The 20,075-nt window shown below is 40.6% G+C and overlaps 1 protein-coding gene and 1 long non-coding RNA gene across 2 annotated transcripts in view; one reads left to right on the top strand and one right to left on the bottom strand.

Moving 5' to 3' along the window:
* The window catches only part of LOC144382879 (uncharacterized), a 1,041,026-nt gene that overhangs the window by 137,672 nt on the left and 883,279 nt on the right, over nt 1-20,075 (bottom strand). The gene's annotated exons all lie outside the window — the stretch shown is intronic.
* RPLP1 (ribosomal protein lateral stalk subunit P1) lies at nt 15,958-18,360 on the top strand. The gene is made up of 4 exons (XM_036113606.2): nt 15,958-16,093; nt 16,803-16,877; nt 17,896-18,013; nt 18,242-18,360. The coding sequence occupies exons 1-4, from the start codon at nt 16,022-16,024 to the stop codon at nt 18,319-18,321; spliced, it is 345 nt and encodes a 114-aa protein (XP_035969499.1). The 5' UTR covers nt 15,958-16,021; the 3' UTR covers nt 18,322-18,360.

Below are 20,075 nucleotides of genomic sequence, written 5' to 3'. Positions count from 1 at the left end.
TGAGCTATTGCACCACCTTCTGGGAAACAAAAGAAAGGTCTGCAATTGCCAATCTGTTGAACTATAACAAAGTAAACAACTAAGAAAAGTGCTATTTCAATGCAATGGCAGAGGTACATTTAATCAAGCACTATAAAAAATCATGGTAATATGGTCCAGCAACTGAACCAAAGGTGCAAAATATTGTGACTTAACTGACAAATAATTCAAAATAGCTATTATAAAGAAATTTGAAGCACATGAGTTTTATTATAAGCTCATCTATTTAGGAATAAAATTATTGAACAGGAGGTGTTTTTTTACCAAGGAGTTTGAAATTTTCAAAAAGAACCAGATAAGTTCTGGAGCTGACGAATTCAGTGAATGAGATAAAGAAATGCATTAGAGAGCTTAGGAAATAGGGCAGATCAGATTGAAGAAGGAATTTAGTGCTTGGAGGATAGGAATTTAGAAATGACCCAGGAGAGGAGAGCTTAGATTAAAAAAAAAAAAGAAGAAACCCTATAAGAGCTATCACGTATGATGAGAAAAATATAATAGTCTACCAGAAGGAGAAGGGGAAAAGGGAGCAGAGAGTATATTTAGAGAAATAGAACAGAACTTCCCAAACCTGGGGAAGGAAGTGGAGAAGTCCAAGAAGCTAACAGAACACTCTATTATCTCAATGCAAAAAGATGATCTCCAAGACACATTATAATGAATTTTTTTTTTTTTTTTTTTTTAGTTTTTATTTATTTGACAGAGAGAGACACAGCAAGTGAGGGAACACAAGCAGGGGGAGTGGGAGAGGAAGAAGCAGGCTTCCCACAGAGCAGGGAGCCCGATGTGGGGCTCGATCCCAGGACCCTGGGATCATAACCTGAGCTGAAGGCAGACGCTTAACGACTGAGCCACCCAGGCGCCCCTATAATGAATCTGTTTAAAAAAAAAAAAAAAAGGCACCCAGGAAACAAAGTAACCTACAGAGGAACCTCCATTAGCTTAATGATGGGTTTCTCAGAAATTCTACAGAACAGGAGGGAGTGGAATGATCCATTCAAAGTGCTGAAAAATAAAAACACTTTACCTGGCAAAAATATGCTTCAGCTATGAAGGAGAAATAAAGGCTTTCCCTACTAAAACTGAGGGGGTTCACCACTAGATCTGCCTTGCAAGAAATACTGAAATTTCTCCAAGCTGAAATGGAAAGATGCTAATTAGTGACATAAAAGCACATGAAATGACCTATACTCTAGACAAAGGTGAAAAACATTTAGAAAACTATATTAGAATGATGTGTTAACCACTTAATTATAATATAAAGGCTTAAGAGCAACAACAAAAAACTACCACCACTAAAATTCCTCAATAATTCAAAGCAAAAAAAAAAAGGTAAACTATGACATAAAAAATATAAAAGGGGAGGAGTAAAAGGGTGGAAGCTTTATATGAAGATAAAGTGCTATCAGCATAAAAAGAGGACTCCTTAGATGTTTTATGTAAGCCACATGGTAATCACAAAGCAAAAATCTAGAGAAAAGTCACAAAACATAAAAAAAGGGAGACTGAGCAAATCATCATGGAAAACCACCACGATATAAAGGCAGACGGAAACATAGGGAAAAGAAACAATCTGAAGGCAAAATATAAGAGGCAGTAGTATTAAGTCCTTAAGATCAATTAATTACTCAATATAAATGGATTGAATTCATCAATCAAAAGGCACAGAGTAGCTTGATGGATAAAAACAAGACCCAACCATATGCTGCCTACAGGAAACTCATTTCAACTCTTAAAATACACACAGGCTCAAAGTGAAGGAATTAAAAGAATATTCCAGGCAAGCAGAAACCAAATGAAAGCAGGTGCAAGTCAAGCCTAAAAACAAAAGGAGACAAAGAAGGTCATTATATACTGATAAAATGGTCAATACATCAGGAAGATACAACACAATAGTAAATATATATGCACTCAACATTGGATCACCAAAATTTATTAAGCAAATACCAAAAGATCTAAAGGGAGAGACAGATAACAATACATTAATAGTAGGGGACTTCAGTACCCCACTGTTAGCAATAAATAAATCATCCAGGTAGAAAATCAACAAAGAAACTAAACTGAACTATAGAACAAAAGAACAGACAGATGAGAGCATTCTATCCAACAGAGGCAGAATACACATTCTTCTTCAGTGCACATGAAATATTTTCCAGGACAGATGACATGATAGGGCACAAAACAAATCTCAGCAAATTTAAGAAGACTGAAACCACATCAACTATCTTTTCTTACCATAATGGTATGAAACTAGGAATCAACAAAAGGGAGACCGGAAAATTGACAAATATGTGGAAACTACACAACATACTTTTGAGCAACCAATGTGTCAAAGTAGAAATCAAAGGGGAAATAAAAAATTACCTTGAAACAAATGAAAATGGAAATACAGCATATCAAATCTTACAGGATACAATAAAAGCAGTTCTGAGACAAAAGTTTATAGCAATAAATGCATATATTAAGGAATTAGAAAAATCACAAATAACCTTTCCCCCAAAGAACAGGAAAAACAACCCCAAAGTTAGCAGAAGAAAGGAAATTATAAAGATCAGAGTAGAAATAAAGAAATAGGGACCAGAAAAATGGAAAGGATCAACAAAACTAAAGGCCAGTTCTTTGAAACAGTAAACAAAATCTTTAACCAGACTAAGAAAAAAAGAAAGACTCAAGAAATGAAAAAGGACACATTACAATTGATACTACAGAAATACACAGGACCATAAGAGACTACTATGAACAACTGTACATCAACAATTTAGACAACCTAGAAGAAATGAATAAATTTCTAGAAACACACAATCCACCAAGCCTGAGTCAGGAAGAAATAGAGTATCTGAAAGGATGAATAAGGAATAAAGGGATTGAATCAGTAATCAAAACCCTCCCAACACAGAAAACCCCAGGACCAGATGGCTTCACAGGCAAATTCTACCAAGCCTTCAAAGAAGAATTAACAGCAGTCCTTCTCAAACTCTTGCAAAAAATTGAGGAGGTAGGGATCGTTCCAAACTCATTCTATAAGGCCAGATACCAAAGAGAGATAAGGACACCATAAGAAAACTAGATCAGTATCCCTGATGAATATAAATGCAAATATTCTCAACAAAATATTAGCAAACTGAATTTGAGAACACATAAAAAGAATTATACACCATGATCATGATCCTGGAGTCCTGGGATCGAGTCCCGCATCGGGCTCCCTGCTCAGCGGGGAGTCTGCTTCTCCCTCTGACCCTCCCCCCTCTCACGTGCTCTCTCTCTCATTCTCTCTCTCTCAAATAAATAAAAATTTAAAAAAATCTAAAAAAAAAAAAAAATTATACACCATGACCAAATGGGATTTATCTCTGGGATGCAAGGATGGTTCAATATATGCCAATCAATAAATGTAATATATCACATTAAAACAATGAAAGATAAAAATCATATGATCGTCTTAATAGACACAGAAAAAGCAATCTGACAAAATACAACATACTTTCAATAGTAAAAACCCTTGGTAGATGGGATATAAATGGAACATAATAAAGGCCATATGCAACAAACCCACAAATAACATCATACCCGGTGGAGGTAAAAATGAAAGCTTTTTCTCTAAGATCAGGACCAAGACTAGCATGTCCACTCTCAGCACTCTTATCCCATACAGTACTGGAAGTCCTTGCCTGAGCGATTAGGCAAGACAAAGAACTAAAATCCATCCAAACTGAGAAGGACGAAGTAAAACTGTCACTATTTTTAGATGATAGGATTCTGTACACTGAAAATCACAAGGCTCAACCAAAAAACTGTTGGAGCTAACCAATGATTTCAATAAAGTTGCAGTATACAAAACCAACATACTGAAATCAGTTGCATTTCTATACACTAGGTATGAAATATCTGAAAAAGAAATAAACTTTTGCTGAGGGAATTTTGGGAAGATGGCAGAGGAGGAGAATCCTGAGCTTACCTTGTCCCATGGACACACTGCGACAACAGCTACATCTAAATGACTAACTCCAAAAGTGACCTGAAGACTGACAGAACAGACCTTCCACAGCTAATCATCGGGAAGGCCACATCAGAAAGTGCAGGGGGGTGGAGACGGGGTTGGGAACCAGACCCCCAGTGTGACTAGCCACAGACAGGAAGAAGCGAGAGGATGAGATCTCACACCAGGCACGCCCAGCACTGGGGACGCACACTGGGGAAGAGGAGTCCCCATAACATCTGGCTTTCAAAACCAACAGGCCTTCAGCCCAGGAGCTTTAAAATTCAGAGGGCGGGTGATAGGAAACGGAGTCCCCACCCTTAAAGAGCCAATATACTAAATAACTTGGCTGGAGACACAGCACGAAAACAGCAGTCTGAGAAGCACCTAGGGTATACCTGAAAGAGATATCCTGACTAAGTTTAGAATGTGTTTGGAGAGGTAGGGATCCGCAGGAGATTTCTCCAGGAACAAAAGTGCTGGTTCCCCAGCCTAGATGGCTGGATGCTTGCAGGAGCCAGCACTAAACTCTCCCTCCACTTTGCTAGCACTGCGTGTCCCTACCCCAGTGTTCTCCTGCGGACCCGCCCAACCCAACTGCCCGCCTCCCAGTATCCCTCCAAAGTGACTCCTGTCCTGAGGTGTGGTGGAAATAAGCCCACGCACCAACATGCATGCAGTCCCTGCACTGAGCCTCTCAGCTGACTGTGCGTGCAGCAAGCCCTGCCCGTCAGTGTGCCCACAGCTGTGGCAGAGAGGCTAAGTGCAGACAGCTGGACTGACTGCCGGCTCTGTCCACTAATGAAAGCCCCGCTGCAGAGGCCTCGCAACAGCGGGGGAGTAAACGCCCAGGACGCCACAGCACGCAATGCAGGCCGACTGCAGCTAGCGGGGCTGGAGGCGGTCACGGCTCAGCCACGAGGGCACCCAAGCCCACAAAGGGCATCCCTCTGGAGCACCTGGCTCTGCTGACCACGGGGGCACTGCACTACAGGGCACCACAGGACCTCGTCTACACAAGGCCACTGTTTTAAAGACCAGGAGATACAGCTGATCTACCGAATACATAAAAACAGACCAAATGAGGAGACAAAGGAATATGTCCCAAATCAAAGAATAAGACAAAATCACAGTAAAAGAGCTAAATGAAAGCGAGATAATAAGCTTGATTAAAAAATTCCAAGTAATGGTCATAAAGATGCTCACTGGACCTGAGAAAAGACATCATCAAGTATAACAGCATTCACATTATAGAGTGCCAGAGGGAGAGAGAGGGCTGAAAATCATTTCAAGAAATAAGAGCTGAAAATTTCTCCACTCTGGGGAAGGAAACAAACATCCGAGTCCAGGAAGCAAAGAGAGCCCCTAACAAGGTGAACCCAAGGAGGTCCAGACCAAAACACATAATAATTAAAATGGCAAAAAGTAATAATAAAGACACAATTTTAAAAGCAGCAAACCAAAACAAGATACAAGGGAAAACCCCATAAAGCTATCAGCTGATTTTTCAGCAGAAACTATGCAGGCCAGAAGAAGGTAGCATGATATATTCAAAGGGCTAAAAGGGAAAAAACTTAAACCAAGAATACTTTACCCAGCAAGGTTATCACTGGAGAGAGAAAGTTTCCCAGACAAACAAAAGTTATAGTTAAACTGTCCTTGTAAGAAATGTTAAAGGGGATTCTTTAGCTGGAAAAAAAAAAAGGCCATAACTAGAAGAAAATAATGAAAGGAAAAAATTTCACAGATAAAAACAAAAATATAATAAAGGTAGTATGTTAATTACTTATAAAGCCAAAATGAAAGTTAAAACACAAAAGTAGCAAAATCAATTATCTCTACAAAATTAAGCAAAGCATACAAAAAAGAATGTAAAATATGACATCATATACATAAAACATGGAGAGTGGAGTAAAAATTTAGAGGTTTTAGAATGTGTTCAAACTTAAGAGAGCGTCAACTTAAACACAGACTGCTATATACATCAGATGTTATACATGAACCCAGTGGTAATCACAAATCAAAAACCTGTAACAGAGGGGCACCTGGGTGGCTCAGTCGGTTAAGCGGCTGCCTTCGGCTCAGGTCATGATCTCAGGGTCCTGGGATTGAGCCCCGTGTCCGGCTCCCTACTTAGCAGGTAGTTGCTTCTCCCTCTCCCTTTGTTGCTCCCCCTGCTTGTGCTCTCTCACTTGTGCTCTCTCTCTCTCAATAAATAAATCTTAAAAAAAAAAAAAAACTTATAACAGATATACAAAAAATAAAAAGAGAAAGGAATCCAAGCATAACACTAAACAAAACCATCAGATCACAAGGGAAAAGAGGAAGAGAAGTAGAAAAAAGCAGAGAAAAGCTACAAAACAACCAGACAACATTTAACAAAATGGCAATAGGTACATACCTATCAACAATTATTTTAAATGTAAATGGACTGAATGCTCTAATCAAAACACATAGGGTGACTCAGTGGGTTAAAAAAAAGGGGGCACCTGGGTGGCTCAGTTGGTTAAGCGCCTGCCTTCGGCTCAGGTCATGATCTCAGGGTCCTGGGATTGAGCCCGCATCGGGCTCCCTGCTCAGCAGGAAGCCTGCTTCTCCCTCTCCCACTCCCCTGGCTTGTGTTCCCTCTCTCGCTGTGTCTCTCTCTGTCAAATAGATAAATAAAATCTTTTAAAATAAAAATAAAAATAAAAAATAAAAAAACCAAGACCCATCTATATGCTGCTTACAAGAGGCTCACTTCAGACTGAAAGACACGTACAGACTGAAAGTGAAGGGATGGAAAAGCATATACCATGCAAATGGAAGCAAAAAGAAAAAAAAGCCATGGTGGGAATACTTATATTAGACAAAACAAACTTCATTATTTTTTTTAAGATTTACTTATTGGAGAGAGAGTGAGTGAGCATGCACATGTGTGGGGGGAGAGGGAGAGAGAACCTCAAGCAGACTCCATGCAGAGCCCGACGTGGGGCTCACTCATGAACCTGAGATCACAACCTGAGCCAAAACCAAGTCTGATACTCAACTGACTGCACCACCCAGGTGCCCCTAGACAAAACAGGTTTTAACACAGTGTAGCAAAGGACAAAGAAGAACACTACATAATGATAAAGGGACCAATCCTACAAGAGGGTATAACAATTGTAAATATCTATGCACCCAACATGGGAACACCTAAATACATAAAAGCAGATATTAATAGACATAAGGGGAGAAATTAACAGTAGTACGGTAACAGTAGGGGATTTTAACACCTCACTTAACATCAATGGCTAGATCATCCAGGCAGAAAATCCGTAAGGGAACAGTGGCTTTAAACAACAAATTATTAGGAATAAACTTAACCAAAGAGGTGAAGAACTTGTCCTCTGAAAACTGTAAAACACTGATGAAAGAAATTGATGATGACACAAATAGGAAGATACATCATGCTCATAAATCAGAAGAATTAATGTTGTTAAAATGTCCGTACTACCCAAAGCAAACTACAGATTCAATGTAATCCCTATCAAAATACCAATAGCATTTTTCACAGATTTTTAATCCTAAAATTTGTATGAAATCACAAAAGACCTCAAATAGCCAAAGCAATCTTGAGAAAGAACAAAGCCGGAGGTATCACAATTCCAGATTTTAAGATTTACTACAAAGCTATGGTAATCAGAACAATACAGTACCAGCACAAAGCACACACACAGATCAGTGGAACATGACAGGGAGCCCAGAAATAAACCCACACTTACCTGGTCACTTAATCTATGACAAAGGAGACAAGAATATACAATGGGGGAAAAGACAGTTTTTCAATAAATGGTATTGGGAAAACTGGACAGCTATATGCAAGAGAATGAAACTGGACCACTTTCTTACACCATACACAAAAATAAACTCAGAATGGATTAAAGACCTAAATGTGAGACCTGAAACCATAAAAATCTAAAAGAAAACATAGGCAGTAATCTCATGGAATGTGTCCTTAGCAACATATATATGGATCTGTCTCCTCAGGCAAGGGAAACAAAAACAAAAGTAAACTACTGGGACCACATTAAAATAAAAAGCTTTTGCACAGCAAAAGAAACCATCAACAAAACAAAAAGGCAACCCAGTGAATGGGAGAAGATTTTTGCAAATGATATACCCAATAAGGGGTTAATACCCAAAATATGTAAAGAACTCATACAGCTCAACACCAAAAAAATACAAATAATCTGATTTAAAAATGAGCAGAGGACTTGAGTAGATATTTTTCCAAAGAAGACATCCAGACGGCCAACAGACCCATGAAAAGATGATCACCATCACTTATCATGAGGGAAATACAAATCAAAACCAAAATGATAGATCACCTCACACCTGTCAGAATGCCTAGTATCAAAAAGACAAGAAATAACAAGTGTTGGTAAGGATGTGGGGAAAACAGAACACTTATGCCCTGTTGGTGGGAATACAAACTGGTGCAGCCACTGTGGAAAACAGGAGGGAGGTCCCTCAAAAAATTAAAACTAGAAATACCATATGATCAAGTAATTCCACTACTGGGGTATTTACCCCTCAAAAATGAACACTAATTTGAAAAGATATCTTCCCTCCTATGTTCAGTGCAGGATCATTTACAATAGCCAAGATATGGAAGCAACCCAAGTGTCCATCAGTGGTTGAATAAAGATGTGGCATACACACGTGCGCGCACGGGGAATGTTACTTGGCTATCAAAAAGAATGAGATCTTGCCATCTGCAACAACCTGGATGGACTGAGAGGGTATAATGCTAAGTGAAATAAGTTAGACAGAGAAAGACAAATACCATATGATTTCACTTATATGTGGAATCTAAAAAACAAAACAGATTCTTAAGTACAGAGAACAAACTGGTGGCTGCTAGAAGGGAGATGGGTGGAGGGATAGGCAAAATAAAGGGGATTGGAGGAAAATTCCAGTTGCAAAATAAGTAAGTCACAGAGATGAAAAGTACAGCATGGAGAATATAGTCAATGATACTGTAATAATGTTGTGTAGTGACATAGAGTGACTACACTTATCATGGTGAGCAATGAGTACTGTGCAGAACTGTGGAATCAATCTGTCGTACACTTGAAACTAATAAAACACTGTATGTCAATTATGTTTCAATAAAATGATTGTCAAGTCTAAGAAAAAGGTAATAATGGTCACAAAAAAAAAGCTTTCCCATTCACAGTAGCATCAAAAACAATAAAATACTTAGGAATAAATTTAATGTAGGAGGTGAAAGTTTTTTTTTTTTTTTAAAGATTTATTTATTTATTTGAGAGAGAGAGAGCACAGGCGGAGAGGGGGAGCGGGGCAGAGGGACAAGCAGACTCCCTGCCAAGCAGGGAGCCTGACATGGGGCTTGATCCCAGGACCCCGAGATCATGACCTGAACTGAAGGCAGACGCCCAACTGACTGAGCCACCCAGGCGCCCTGGAGGTGAAAGTTCTGTACAACAAAAACTACAAGACTGATGAAAAAAATAGAAAAAGACAGAAACAAATGGAAAGACAACCTATGCTCATGGACTGGAAGAATTAATATTGCTAAAATGTGTATACTACTCAAAGCAATCTATAGATTCAACACAATCCCCATCAAATATTAATGGCATTCTTCACAGAAATAGAAAATAAGCTGCAATGTTTGTATGGAACCACAAAGGACTCCAAGTAGCTAAAGCAATCCTGAGGAAAAGAACAAAACTACAGGTATTGCACTTCCTGATTTCAAACTATACTACAACGCTATAGTATTAAAAACAGTATGGTACTAGCACAAAAACAGACACATTGACAAACAGAACAGAACAGAGAGCCCAACGTTAACCTCTGCTTATACATTAAACTAATATTCAACAAGGGGGCCAATAGTACCAAATGGGGAAAAGAAAGACTTCAACAAATGATGTTGAGAAAACTGAACACATGCAGAACACTGAACCTGGACACCAATCTTACACCACTCACAAAAATTCATGTGAAATGGACTGCAGACTTGAACGTAAGGACTCATACTATCCAACTCCTAGAAGAAAATATAGGGAAGAAGCTCCTTGAGACTGGTTTTGGCAATGATTTTTGGATATGACATCAAACAACAAAAGTAAAAACAGAAGGGATTACAACAAACTTAAAAGCTTTTGAACAAAAGATTTAACAAAATGAAAGGCAATCTACAAAATGGGAGAAAGTTTTTGCAAACCACACATCCGATACAAGGTTAATATCCAGGGACGCCTGGGTGGCTCAGTCAGTTAAGTGTCTGCCTTCGGCTCAGGTCATGATCCCAGCGTCCTGGGACCGAGTCCCACGTTGGGCTCCCTGCTTGGCGGGGAGCCTGCTTCTTCCTCTGCCTGCTGCTCCCCCTGCTTGTGCTCTTTCTTTCTCTCTCTGACAAATAAATAAATAAAATATTAAAAAAAAAAGTTTAATATCCAAAGTATATAAAGAATTCATACAACTCAATAAGAGAAAAGCAATCTGATTTAAAAATGGGGAGAAGAACTAAATAGACATTTTCCCAAAGAAGACATCCAGATGGCCACCAGGTACATGAAAAGATGCTCAACATCACACATCATCAGGGAAATGCAAATGAAACCACAGCGAGATATCTTCTCACAGGTATTACAACGGCTATTGTCAAGAAGACAAGAATAACAAGTGTTGGCAAGGATGTGGAAAGAAGGGAACCCTCATGCACTGTTGCTGGGAATGTAAACTGGCACAGCTACTGTGGAAAACAGTGTATGGAGGTCCCTCCAAAAATTAAAATTAGAACTACAATATGATTCCACTTCTGGATATTTACCTGAAGAAAATCAAAACACTATCGTGAAAAGATATCTGCACTCCCATGTTCACTGCAGCACTATTTACAACAGCTAAGATACAAAAACAACCTAAGTGGCCATCAGTAGATGAATGGATAAAAAAATGTGGTGCACGCATGCACTGCACACACACACAGAGGAGTGTTATTCAGCCGTGAGAAAGGAGGACGTCCTGCCATTTGCCACAACATAGATAGACCTTGAACACATTATACTAAGTGAGGTAAGCCAGAGAAGGACAAGTACTGTATGATATCACTTACATGTGCAATTTTAAAAAGCCAAACTTGTAAAAATAGAGAATAAAATGGTGGTTATCAAGGGATGGGGGGTGGGGAGACAAGACAGATGTTTTTAAGGGTATAAACTTAAAACAAGTAGTAAATAAGTCCTAGAGATCTAATGCACAGTACACTGACTACAGTAATACTGTATTACAAACATCAAACTTACTAAGAGACTAGGACTTAATTATTGTAAGTACTATGAAGAAAGCATAATTATGTAATCTGATAGAGATGCTATACAGTGGCAATCATATTACCATGTACAAATGTATCAAATTCTATACTATAAGGTGTTGTACACTGTAAGTTTATAAAATATTATGTCAAACACATTTCAATAGAAAAAAATGAAAAGTAGAATTTTTGCAATTGTAAAAAAAAAGGCAGTAGGAAATATAAAGTAATTTGACAATAAATTGATAATGTCTTTTTTGTGTAACAACCGTTATATCTTTGTATTAAGTATGCTCTTCTAGACATTTAAACAAAAAACATGGTACGGGGACAACATAAATTAGAAAAAGCACTACTGAAAAACATGGTGAAATAGACATTATTACCTGGGTAAAGACACATTTTTCTTCTGATTAAATTAGGGTTTCTTTGGAGGCTGATTTTTTTTTTTTTTACTACAATGGTAATCTGTTACATTAATAGTGAAGGTGGAATATTAGTCCACAAAAACCACTTGTCACTAACAGTATAGTAGTAAGCAATGTCACAATTGTGTTTCTAGAATGCTCCAGAGCACTAAAGTTTAATCCTATTTCAGTAGATGTTACTGGATTTAACCTCTCCATTTCTTATTTTTAATGTTTTAAATGGCATATTGCTTAGTCTTTTGAAAATACATCTTAACAGGACGTTTGTACTATGATAGGGGAATGAGGGTAGTAGAATTTGTCTAAAGTCAAAGTATGATGTTGAATCCATTTTAAGTCCATGAACTACACATAACAAAGGGAAATGCATGGGCAATTGATGTTTTGCTTAAAGAGTTCTCCTAAACATTTATGAAGAATGGCTGTGGTTAACTGGGTGCTCAGCATCTGACACCCTATACAGGTGTAATCTATAATTTATAGGTGAAGAAACAGATCGAGAGGATTAATGACTTGCTCAAGGACCCCCAAAATCATAAATGATGGAGCTGATATTTAAGCCCAAGTCTGAGCCTGACATCAAAGCTTTCAACCACTTAGCTAATGACTGTCTCATTTTTACAGTTTAAGTAAAAATTTCTTAGCCCTAGATAGTTACTTTTAGTTGATACTTTTGTTTTGTTTTTTTTAAGTAAGCTCTATGCCCAGTGTGGGGCTTGAACTCAGGACCCCAAGATCAAGAGTCACATGCTCTATGGACTAAGCCAGCCAGGTGCCCCTTACTTGGTAATTTCTGATGTTTTGCAAAACAGGACAGTTGTGTCTTTTCTTACTGGTTTGTGGGACTTTATATAGCTTTTGGGTACTTTGGACCTTGTATCTTCTCCCAATCTGACATTTTTTTTTACTTTGGTTATGGTGGTTTTTTTAAAAAATAAACTTAATTTTTAGAATTATTTTAGTTTTACCAAAAAATTATGATTAGAATTCCCTTATAATCAGATTCCTGTTTTCCTCTAACATTTTAGAGTTTTTCTTTTCACATTATATATGATGAGGATGGACTTAAAAATATTCTTTCCACATTTCCATATGGATAGAAAATCAATTGTTCCAGTTATGTTTTTTTGAAAAGGTACTCTTCCCCCTAACCACCTCACTTCCCCATTTATAAAGTCATACCTCTGACTTACCAAGTTCCCATATGTAGGAGAGTGGATTCCTAGGTTCTCTGTTCTATTGGTCTGTTTATCTACTTGTATATCAATAACATAGTTTTAATTCATTCAGCATGTATTTATTTGAGTGCCCCCATGTGCCAGGCACTGTTTAGGCACAATTGATGTGGTGGCAAACCAAAGTGTGTGCCCTCCATGGAACTGACATTTAAGTAAAGCTTCTATTCCTACTTTAAAACACTGCCTTCATTTTTATTGGTCCTTGAGCCTTCCATGAAAATTTAAGGTCAACTGGTCAAATTCCATTCCAAAAACCCTGTTAGGGTTCTATCAGTAAAACTGGAAAAGGGGGGTGATATTAAGGGGTGCCTGGGTGGCACAGTCAGTTAAGCATCTGACTCTTGGTTTCAGCTCAGGTCATGATCTCAGGGTCCTGGGATCAAGCCCTGTCAGGTTCCCCACTCAGTGGGGAGTCTGCTTGTCTCCCTCTCCCTCTGCCCCTCCCCACACCACCCCGTGTGCTCAGGCACTCTCTGTCTCTCTCCCCCCTCCGAAATAAATAAATAAATCTTAAACACACACACACACACACACACACACACAGATCAATGGCACAGACATAAACCCATTCATATACGGTCAATTAATTTATGACATAAGAATCAAGAATATATAATCAGGAAAGGACAGTCTCCTCAATGAATGGTGTTGGAAAAACTGGACAGAAACATGCAAAAGAATGAAAATGGACCACCATCTTACACCATACACAAAAATTAATTCAAAATGGAATAAAAACTTTAATGTAAGACCTGGAACATAAAACTCCTAGAAGAAAACATAGGCGGTAAGCTCCCTGACATTGGTCTTGGCAAAGATTTTTTGGATCTGACTCCAAAAGCAAAGGCAACAGAAACTAAAGTAAACAAGTGGGACTACATTAAACTAAAAATTTCTGGACAGCAAAGGAAATCAACAAAATGAAAAGGCAACCTACTGAATAGGAGAAAATTTTTGCAAATCATATATCTGATAAGGGGTTCATAACCAAAATGAATAAAGAACCCCTACAACTCAATATCAACAAAAATTTCATTAAGAATGGGCAAAAGATCTGAATAGATATTTTTCCAAAGACATACAGATGGCCAGCAGGCACATGAAAAAGATGCTCAACATTACCAATCATCAGGGAAATCAATAAAACCACAGTGAGATATCACCTTACAACCATTAGAAAAGCTGTCATCAAGAAGACAAGAACAGGGGTGCCTGGGTGGCTCAGTCGTTAAGCGTCTGCCTTCGGCTCAGGTCATGGTCCCAGGGTCCTGGGATCGAGCCCCGCATCGGGCTCCCTGCTCAGCGGGAAGCCTGCTTCTCCCTCTCCCACTCCCCCTGCTTGTGTTCCCTCTCTCGCTGTGTCTCTCTCTGTCAAATAAATAAAATCTTTAAAAAAAAAAAAAAAAAAAGATGACAAGAACAAGTGGTGGCAAGGATGTGAAGAAAAGGAAACATTTGTGCACTGTTTGTGGGAATATAAATTGGTGCAGGCGCCATGGAAAACAGTACAGAGGTTCCCCCCCAAATTAAAAGTAGAACTACCTATGATCAAGCAATTCCACTCTCAGGTATTTATCGGAAGACAACAAAAACACTAATTTGAAAAGATATATTCATTCCGATGTTCACTGCAGCATTATTTACAATAGCCAAGACACAGAAACAACCAAAGTGTCCATCAATGGATGAATGGATGAAGAAAATGCGACACACACACACACACACACGAATATTATTCAGCTGTAAAAAAGTATAACACCTTGCCATTTGAGACAACATGGATGGACCTTGAGGGCATTACACTAAGCAAAACACGTCAGAGAAAGACAAATGATCTCACTTATATGTGCAAACAACAAACAAAAATAAACAAACCAAACTCATAGATACAGAGAACAGATTGGTGGTTGCCAGAGGGAGCGGTGGAATGGGTGAAGGGAGTCAAAAGTTACAAACCTGCAGTTATAAGTCACTAGGTGTAATGTACAACATGGTGACTATAGTTAATAATATTGTGTTTCATATTTAAAAGTTGCTGAGAGTAGACCTTAAAAATGGTTGACATATGTTTTGCAATACACACAAATATCGAATCATTATGCTATACACCAGAAATAAAAATGTTATGTCAATTATACTTCAAAAAAAAAAGCCCAACTCTCAACATGAATCCAGTTTTATTAAGCTTCAAAGATACAAAATAGCAATGCAGCACCTAGACAGATTGCAGTTGCTTCAAGAAGTCTTGAACGTCTTAAGGGCAGTTTCAAGACACTTCCACCCAAACACAGAGTGCCTTAGTTACAAAAAATGAAATTGATATGGAAAGTTCCCCTACATTCTCAATAGATCTTTTATACTTATAATAATAGTACTTACCTCTTACGCTGTGTGAAGATTACATGGATCCTTGTAGAGTGTGGCTCAGTGCCTGGGACACAGTAGGCGCTCCAATGGTACTGCTATCGTCACGCTGGAAGCTTCTCATTTCCTCCTACATCACTTAATTCATCCGAGACGCTGTGCTAAGCACCCGAGGCCGCCAGGCTGAAATTTAGCTCCTGCGCTCCAGGTGGTCACAGCCAGCTAGGAGAGGCTGGCGGCGTCATTATATGTCCAAATAGTGTCACACGGGCTACAGTAGATGGGGGTGAAAGCCATTTACTTAGATAACTTTTTCCTAAAAAATATTTTTACTGTTCACGAGTCCTGAGTTTTAGCCTAACCCAACGAACCCGCAGTTAGTTGCAGGAACCCATCAACTTAAGCGAGTCGCACTTTGTGCGCAGGCGCCAACAGTGGTCGGCGCGGGCGGTTCTCGCTCCGCCTCTTCCGCCAGGCGCGGGCACCGATTGGTCCGCGTGACCAGTATAAGAGGCTGCGCGCAGGCGCCGGACCTTCTTTCCTCAGCTGCCGCTAAGGTGCTCGGTCCTTCCGAGGAAGCTAAGGCCGCGTTGGGGTGAGGCCCTCACTTCATCCGGCGACTAGCACCGCGCCCGGCAGCGTCCGCTCAGCACTCGCCCGCACTATGGCCTCCGTCTCGGAGCTCGCCTGCATCTACTCGGCCCTCATCCTGCACGACGATGAGGTGACGGTCACGGTGAGTGCGGGCCCGGGCCGGCGGCGGGGTCGGCCTGCGGGCGGCCGTTTTTCTCCGCGTGCCGGGCCTCCCTGCCAGGCCCTTCCGGCCGGAGGCGCGGCCATCGACATTCGCGGCGGGGCGGGCACCCGGCGGCGGGCGGGCCCACGTGCGGGGCGGCCTGGGGTCCCGGCCACGTGCTGCAGCTTCCTGTGGGACTGGGGTACACTTGGGCTGCGCGCTCCGGCTTTGGAAGCTTGCTTCAGCGAAACTTCCGCGGCGTGTGGGCATCCTCACCCTCACGTAGGTCACTGTCCCTCTTTGGTGTGATGGCCTGGAATTTCTGTGGTCCTCCTGGTAGGCCTTGTTGGGCCAGGCTGCGTGATGTGGAGAGCACGTTAGCTTGCTCCACCTCCCGCCCTGTCTCGTAACTTAAAATAGCGGCGTGACTTGGGCAAGTCCCAGCCTGCGAAATGGCAGCGATGGGCTCGCCGCCTTGCAAGGTGCCTGGCACACAGGAGCCGGGTGCATTTCACTTGCTCGTGGTAATCGTAAGAGTAAGAAATGGTTCTTTTAAATAAGGATACATGAAATACAGATAGAATATTTGAAATGGTTAAACATGGTTTTGTACACACGTTTTGAGTGATTTACTTTCAGTTGCAGTATTTTGGAGACGTTTACGAAAACTACACTTTGCTCTGATGGATTGCTGTTTCATCTTTTTTAGGAGGATAAGATCAATGCTCTCATTAAAGCAGCGGGTGTGAATGTTGAGCCTTTCTGGCCTGGCTTGTTTGCAAAGGTAAGGTGGTGGCAGCAAAGTGATGTGGAGAAGCAAATTTGGGGACATTACTGATTTATTAAGTCAGGTGCTCACGTAACACGAAAAAGACTGGAAGGTGCCGTATTCCACTGGACCTTTCTTAAGTTCTATTTCCTCATAGCTCCATTTCTAGAACCTAATTAAAGTTTATCTTGTCTTTTCCTTCTTGATTTCAATCTGGTTTCTCTTTCTTTCTGTTCTGAAGCCATGACACACACATATATTTGTACATGTATGTATATGTATATATGACATACACACGCACCAAATGACTCCTCCTTAAAAGGGTCACCCAGGGGATACCACCACCCATGCCGTTCCAAGGAGATCCTTCCTTCTGATTTCATGGAAATTGGGTGTAGTGGCCTTTCATTGACCATTTACTATTTGTTGGGATATCTAAAAAGACTAATGAAGACAAGATTCCTACCCAAGGAACTTGGCACTGGCTCCCTTTTCTGTTGTATATGTTACTTAATCTTTGGTAAGTGGCTTTTAGCTTCATCTCTTCAGGTTGTGTCCAAAGACTTGAATGATTGAAAACATTGTGCCTTTAATAAAGTCCCTGGACTTAGCAGTCTGAAAAATTGAATTCACTGTTAAGAAATTTGGAACCGTGGAAAGAATCCTGGTTTGAGTGTTTAAGGAAGCTTGAGTTTTTTGCCAACAACTTAAGCCAGCTTTTGTGGGCCAGTTTTCTCATCTATAAAAGGAAGGAATTCAGTTAGTTATTCTGCCTTGCTACTTAAGTATGGCAATGCAATACTCAAGATTTAAAGCTTGAGTAGTTTTGTGTGTGTGATTAATTTTTAATCCAGCTGTGTGGCCCTATCTATGTCTAATCCAAGCAGAAGACAAAACGTCACAGGCAGACTCCAGCGAGGAAGGAAGAACAGTAATAGTGTTGGGAATTGCTTACTGTCAGTTCAAAAAGGGGGTCGGTACCATAACAAAAGGCCAGAACTGAGTGTGATCTGTGTATGCACGTGTGTTGCAGGCCCTGGCCAACGTCAACATCGGGAGCCTCATCTGCAATGTAGGAGCTGGTGGACCTGCCCCAGCAGCTGGCGCTGCGCCAGCTGGAGGTCCTGCTCCTTCCACCACTGCTGCCCCAGGTAGACCTTTTTTTTTTTTTTTTTTGGTATTGGAGGGAGGAGTGGAGATGAAGAGCAATGTTGCCTATAATACTTAATTTGCTAAGAGTAGATGATGTGTAGAAATCCTAAACTCAGGGACATAGTTGGAAGGAAGGCTAGGGTATTTTTAACCATGTAAGTTGAAGGGCCTGGAGCTCTTTGGAGTTTAAAATACTGAGCAGGTGTGATTGACTTTCTGTTTTTTAGCTGAGGAGAAGAAAGTGGAAGCAAAGAAGGAAGAATCTGAGGAGTCTGATGATGACATGGGCTTTGGTCTTTTTGACTAAACCTCTTCTATAAGCTGCTCAATAAAAAGCTGAACTCTTGGTTGCTGTTGGTTTTGCCATTTATTTGGGGATGTGCTATGTATGGATGATCTCCCTTCTGCAACACTGGTTTTCAGCCTTTTCTGGTATGACACCAGCTGAGTTTTTTCCCCCTGCCACCATCTCATGGTGAGAAATAGTACACCAGCCACATGCTGTACCAAGAATGTACCTAATAATTGCATCTAGAACTGCATGGAGAGGTGGGAGAAGGATCAGAGCAAATGCCTTGTCGGGGTCACCTGTGTGAGTTCACGATGACAGGGTTTGTCCCCTTGACAGGAATAAGAGGCAGCGGTGGTGGTATAATCAAGGCCTCTTAAAAATCCCAAGTAGAATCCTGGTTACAAATTTTTGAGCTGTGCTGAGCCATCAGAGGTAGAATACTGTTATGTCCCTGGGCTGATAATTCAGCAATACTGAAGAAGTGTAAACTCAGGTTTGATGGGGCACCTGGGTGGCTTAGTTAAGCGTCTGCCTTGGGCTCAGGTCATGGTCTTAGGGTCCTGGATTGAGCCCCACATCGGGCTCCCTGCTCCGCGGCAAGTCTGCTTTTCCCTCTCCCTCTGATCTCTCGCTCTCACTCTCAAAAATCAGGTTTGGGTCCTTATTTACACAAAGGCTAAAACCAAAATTCAAACCTGTATTTGACACTAACGAAGTAGGGTTTGGGGAAGGGGGCAGGCTGAGCACTGGTGTGGAGACTGGTTCACTTCAAAATGCCAGGGCACCCTAAGATGGATTTATAAAATATGATTACTTTGTCTTCAGAGCATCTGTTAGGTGCCAGGCACCTGGACATCTTGCCCTTTCCTCTGTCTCCATTTAATAGAGGAGATCAGGAGTTGGTGAAAAGCAGGATTCCTAGCCCCAGCTGTCCAGTGTGTAAGACCGTTAGTGTTAAGTTTTAGAACCACATGGGTTAATGGCTCGTGTACCTTACAGAATTGAACACAACCCAGCAATTCTGTTTCTATGTATTACCCAAGAGAAGCTACATTATGGATGTCGGTGCATTTTTGGGAATGTTTAAAGCAGTACTTAAAAGATAGCAAAAACCTCAAAGTTCCATCAATCAGAAAACAAATGATCCTAAATTATCAGCCCTGAAAATGAGCTCCGGATATAGAGGGATTCTTAAAAGTAAGGTTAGATAAAGAACAAGTCCTGGTAAACTGCATACAGCACACTACCCTTTTCCTAAAGCTCAAAAATAAGATGGATTAGACAAGAAAGGTAAGGGATGATCAATTTAGGACCTTGAGGAAGTGCAATGAATAGTAGTACATAGATGTTACTGTCATTCAAATTTTGGAGTTCTCATGTATTAGAGATGAATCCTTTGTGCACGTGAGGAACGGGTCATAAAGCGATTGTGAGGCGCTTAGCTGGTTTGGTAGAGCATGCAACTCTGACCTTGGGGTCATGAGTTCAAGCCCGACCGGTGAAGAGCTTACCTAAAGATTGGTCTACGCCCACATTTTAGTGTTTTTCCTCCTTATCTTCATCCATCAGCTAACAGCCAATGCTGTGCTGATCTCTAGCGTGTCCTGTCATTCTGCACAACAATCCCATGGTAACCCCATGTCACAGATGGGTCAGTGGGAGCTCAGAGGTTAACATGAGGTAAAGACTAGTAAATGGGTAGAAGGATTCAGACCAGGCTCTGCTAAGCCTGCTCTTAGCATCTTTCCCCGTGCCGCTGCTCCTTTTTC

The sequence above is a fragment of the Halichoerus grypus genome, chromosome 8, assembly GCF_964656455.1.
Source record: "Halichoerus grypus chromosome 8, mHalGry1.hap1.1, whole genome shotgun sequence".
Taxonomy (NCBI): domain Eukaryota; kingdom Metazoa; phylum Chordata; class Mammalia; order Carnivora; family Phocidae; genus Halichoerus; species Halichoerus grypus.
This window is presented reverse-complemented; position numbering and strand designations above follow the sequence as displayed.